This window comes from Porites lutea, chromosome 11 (genome assembly GCF_958299795.1).
Source record: "Porites lutea chromosome 11, jaPorLute2.1, whole genome shotgun sequence".
Classification (NCBI taxonomy): domain Eukaryota; kingdom Metazoa; phylum Cnidaria; class Anthozoa; order Scleractinia; family Poritidae; genus Porites; species Porites lutea.
In genome coordinates this window covers 2,431,544-2,436,543 of record NC_133211.1, presented here as the reverse complement: position 1 = coordinate 2,436,543, position 5,000 = coordinate 2,431,544, and the positions used below count along the sequence as shown (strand labels likewise).

At 40.3% G+C, this 5,000-nt stretch overlaps 1 protein-coding gene across 1 annotated transcript in view; it reads right to left on the bottom strand.

The window, feature by feature from the left end:
• The window catches only part of LOC140952402 (uncharacterized), a 10,823-nt gene extending 9,133 nt beyond the window's left edge, over positions 1-1,690 (bottom strand). The window contains exon 1 of the mRNA XM_073401831.1: positions 1,472-1,690. Within this exon, the coding sequence (XP_073257932.1) occupies positions 1,472-1,580 (109 nt within the window). The 5' untranslated portion in view covers positions 1,581-1,690. The remainder of the gene's footprint in view (positions 1-1,471) is intronic.
• Between the last annotated feature and the right edge of the window lie 3,310 nt (positions 1,691-5,000).

Sequence of the window (5,000 nt, the reverse complement as noted above, 5' to 3'; positions counted from 1 at the left end):
TGTTTACATTCAGTGTCGTCGTCGTCAACCAACCGACCGACTGCATCTTAAGTTTCCTTTTTCACACTGAAACTGACGTTCTCGTTCCAGTCTTTTCCCAGTCAAGAGACGTCGTCGTTGTGAACTTCGTTGTGGTTCTTAAGTTCCCTAATGATCGACACTGAACTAATGATTATATGCATATCATATACCATATTTCCTCAAATAGTAGCTGTCCCTCAATTAATCACCTCCCTCGAATAATTGCCCCTGTTCAACTGAAATTTTTAAATAATCGCCTCCCCCCAACCCCGCTCACCATCTTCTCTTACTTTTTTGATCAGCAAAACTGATCAGTGATGATTCAAGCTATGAAAATTAATTAAGGACCTAAATTTGGAACACTTAAAAAGCCCATGTTCAATTTATTTGATGTGATTATGTTTTGATTTAAAGGGAAAAGAAAACAAAATATTTAGGGCCCAACTTCCAGTGAGCAATATTTGAAATAATCGCCCCCTTTTTGTGCGAAAAAAAGAAATAATTACCCCCGGCTATTATTTGAGGAAATATGTATTTGAACTACAGGATGAGGAAATGATTGCAGAAGAGATCATCACAGTTAGATACACAACTTATGAGGTCACATCTTTTCGGTATTTTTTTCAGGGTTTTTTCTCAACTGCATAAGTTGCATACTTAACTTTGATGATCTTCTCTACATTTATGGATCAACATTACACTGTCCAAACATCCTGATCTCATCAGGATTCTCCCAATTTGGGGTTAGATTGGTTGTTGGTGGTCAAGAATAAAAGCATTTCTCTCCTCTGGGAACTAAACTCAATATTTTTGTAAATTATTCGAGAAAAAATTATATTGTAATTACCCACAACATGGCCGCCTTGTCACGTGGTTGCAAAATCCCGATTTTGACATCTATTCTGAAACTTTCCAATGAATTCTTATGATACTTATACAAGAAATACCTAACAGAGAATACTTTGCTGTGACAGTCGATTTAGTGAACATTTTAGATAGAAATTGTCGTCTCAGAACACTAGAAATGTCATTTCAGGGCATTGAGGGGACATCCATCGAACCCGCTCTAAAGAGCGCCTTACAACTCAACCACCGCTAACTGGTCCTTACTACAAGTTGAAATTTTCAAATCGCAGAAGGGTCTTTTTGTCTTGTGATGAAAATTTCCACATGCTGACACCTCCTTACTTGACCAACTGTTGGGCCAGTCGAAGTCGACCAGTGGACATTTCCTCGCTGATCGTCATGATCGACGTTTCGATTCCAAGACCTTCGAACGTTCGATTTCAAGAACTTTTTTTTGTTACAGGCTACAGTACTGCCGTAATAACATTACCGAATACACTACTGAATGAAAATCAAGCACTTTCGTCATTGCAAGCTTTCGATTTGAAAAATGAACGCAACCTCTGTATAGTAAGCTTAGATATTCAGAGTTAATTTCTCTTACCATCTGAAACTTCACCGACTTGTTCAAAGAATGCTTTTAAACTCTCGTCATCTGTGTTAAAGCTCAAAGAACCAACATAGAGCCTCTTCTTATCTTCGTCGTCTCCCATTTCTCTTAAAATTTTACCTCTCGAGAAAACAGTTTACAGAACACAAACTACCTCGTGCTCCAACAAACTTGCGTGCTCCTCTGCTTCTGCGTGTATTGAACACTAACCTGATAAACCGGATAAACCGGTTTCTTGCTTCGTCCCCAGTTCCTGTACGGGATCAGTGAAGAGATCAGAAAAGCCGAGTTCCCACAATTGCAGATTTATTTTGTTTAATAGTTGTAATAAATGAAAATCGTCTAAATCAAGTATCTGTGTTACAGTGTAGGACCGATGTCGCACGAGATTACACCTCACGTTCATCTGAACATGGTGGTGGAACTCTAGGAGCCCATCACCCTCCGGCCTGATACGTCAGTTGTCAGTTAAATTTAAGACGATTTGTCTGTTGCCAGTTAAAATTTTGGCCACTTGTCACAGTGACCGTATTTCCTCGAATAATAGCCGGCGGCGATTACTTCTTTTTTCGCACAAAAAGGGGGCGATTATTCAAGGGAGGCGCTTATTTCAAATATTGCTCACTGGAAGTCAAATAAATGAGCTTTTTAAGTGTTCCAAATTTGGTTCCTTGATTAATTTTCCGAGCTTGATAGGATGGGGAGCGGGGAGGATAAAAGGAAGAGACGGTGGCGAGAGGGGCTGGGGAGGGCGATTATTTGAGAGAGGTGTAGCCTGCGAGCAAGCTCTCCTATTTGGGCAAGCGAAGCGAGCCTCGCGAGCACCCGCGAGCGGAGGGGCCTTCGCCGCTCGCTCGCGCGTTTTCGCGAGACTCGCTTCACTCGCCCAAAATGGGAGAGCTTGCTCGCAGGCTAAGAGAGGTGATTCTTTTAAGTATTTCCCTCAAAAGGGGGCGATTATCTGAGGGAGGCGATTAATCGAGAGACGGCTATTATTCGAGGAAATACAGTAACCCCATCCAGACCCTCTATAGTAAACAACAGACAGTAAAAACTAAAAAGTCTCATTGTTTCTATCTAAAATTACACTTTAAAGATATAAAACTGCCAATACTTTCACTGTTGCTTACTTTGAGAGGAATCTCGTTTCATTCTTTGAACAAAAAATATGAAGAACGTAGTTGGGCTTTACTACAATGAGATCTGTCAATTCCCAAATCACTAGCATGACGCGTTGGTAAATGTGGACTAAAGACCCAGTATTAAAATGATAATTGTGATCCAAAAGGCCCTTGAGGGATTTAAACTCGGCGTAGCTAATGGAACGCCTGAGTAAATGAGGAATGTGTAGGACGATTGAGAACAATCTTAGCCGCTTTATTGTGCAGTACCTTGAGGGAATCCATTATCAGTTGCACCAATATCATAGCTGATTTGAAGTAAGTTTAACTCCTTTGCTTAGTTTTTTTTGCTTCTTTTAAATTTTAAAACTTTGATATTCTTTCAGGTATACATACGTGCGTAATTCATCACTTAGAAACGAGAAGGACTGATGATTGGCCGAGTTAACTTTCGCAAAGACTTCTGGGACTGTTACTTGGCGCGTTCCCAATGTAACGATCCCAGAAATAATTGCGGGATGCATTTGGTTCCAGTTTCTTTCTGGTTTCTAAAGAAGCGAGTGGCGCTCATGTAACTACACCTTAACCCCTGTATGTTATCAGCCAAGATTAAAAACAAGCAGCTCATGGGACGATCTTTATCGAATCAGCTGTAAAGATGCGCGAATCTACTTTATCAACTCACTTTTTTAAATCATACATTCGCTTTTAGTACTTCTTAATTTCTTGTAATTGTTAGTATGCACGACCCCACCAGCAATGCTGATCTTTTTGTCGTGCTAAAATAAAGTTCTTATCTTATCTTACTTGATAAAACAAATCTTTGTGTTCCACACCCACTCAGACGAAAAACAACTGTTTCTTTAGAAACAAAAACCTTTTTACATTTGTGGAGATGCGAGCGCCTCATGTGTGCTGACGTATTAGTTTTGACAGTTTTTCTTTCTCTTTTTTTCGGTAAACCAACATTCATTTGTTTTAATAAGCGTCTATTTCCACTCTTGGAAACAAATCCTTGGAAGTGTAAGCTGTCCAGCTATTTCTAGCCCGCGTAGCAAGCGTTTGCGCGCGAGTATGATAAGAAAGTTGGGACGAGAGCAAAAAAGAGGAATGAAGGGGGAGGGGGAGGGTTGAGAAGGAAACTCTTTCCCCCTGGTCCTCCCCCTTCAATCTTCTATTTCTTTCACTCTCGCTCCAAATTTCGCACAATAACTCGATTGGAAACGCTTGCTACGTAGGCTAAAATACTTCCGAATTGCTCTAAGCCTCTCCTTATCGGATTAAGAGAGGCGGAGTACGCCCTCCGCCCCCTCCCGATTTTCTTTGAGGGGAAGGGGCAGCTGTACACATACGAAAATTACATTGGGTCAGGAGTAATTGGCTCCTGATTGGGTTCAAATTTTGCCATTAGATTTTTTGGCGCCAACATCACCAGCGCTGGGGTTGAGAATACCAAACGCGCTAACATGAGTCATGTAAAAATTCCGAAGCGGAGCTCCCGTCGCATTGGAGCACCATAGGTAATAAAATTTGGTTACCGTATCTGCGCAAACAAGAAATTTTGGTAGTGACAAAGTTAGCAGACGTAAAATGTCACACTTACTAGCTGATAGGTGTTCAAGGCATATTCAATCCGTGTTTAACTTGATAATGGACATCCATGTTATGGTCAATTGACAGCTGTCAAAAAGGTATCCGCTGACCAGTGTCACATGACTTATCGCGGGCTCAAGTGCACAACTTATCGAGGTGAAGTGTTCAGTTACAGTATCGGTTTTAATTGATCGCATGCGCTGGTCCATTTCTTTTTTCAGGAGAAATTCACTTTTCTTGCCAACGCAAAAGTTGAACTGCTTGAAAAAGACATTTCTTAAAAAATCCCAGAACAGCTTCACTGTGGGCCTTAGCAAATCTATATATTACCTCTACGCTCATCTTGAACCCAGTTCTCACTCTGTCTTACGCTGAAAACCCTTGGCCGAGGGAGATCTAGGTACAAGATTGACCTCTACCTTTCATTTTGTTTACAGTATTATTATAAAGTATCTTGTACTTTTTGTTTGTACCTATTCACGAAAGTTTCATTAATAGAATTTATCTATATAGAAATCTAACTTTTAACAATAAGAGTGTTCCTTTTTCTTTGTTAGCTCTAGGTCAAATAGTTTTGAAGTATACTTTGAAATAATTTTAAGTCACTTCTCTTTCTCTGACTGTGAAGCAAGAAGTTTATCAGATGAATCTGTGGAGCTCCCCAAATTTGTCGAATCGCTTTCTCCCACCCTGTTAATTTCACAACCTCCTTCATCCTTTTCTTTTAAGAAAATCTTATCTTCTTCTTCTACGCCTTTTTGAAGCAACCTTTTTGCAGTTGCCGTGCACGACTCCCAGAATTTCGTCAA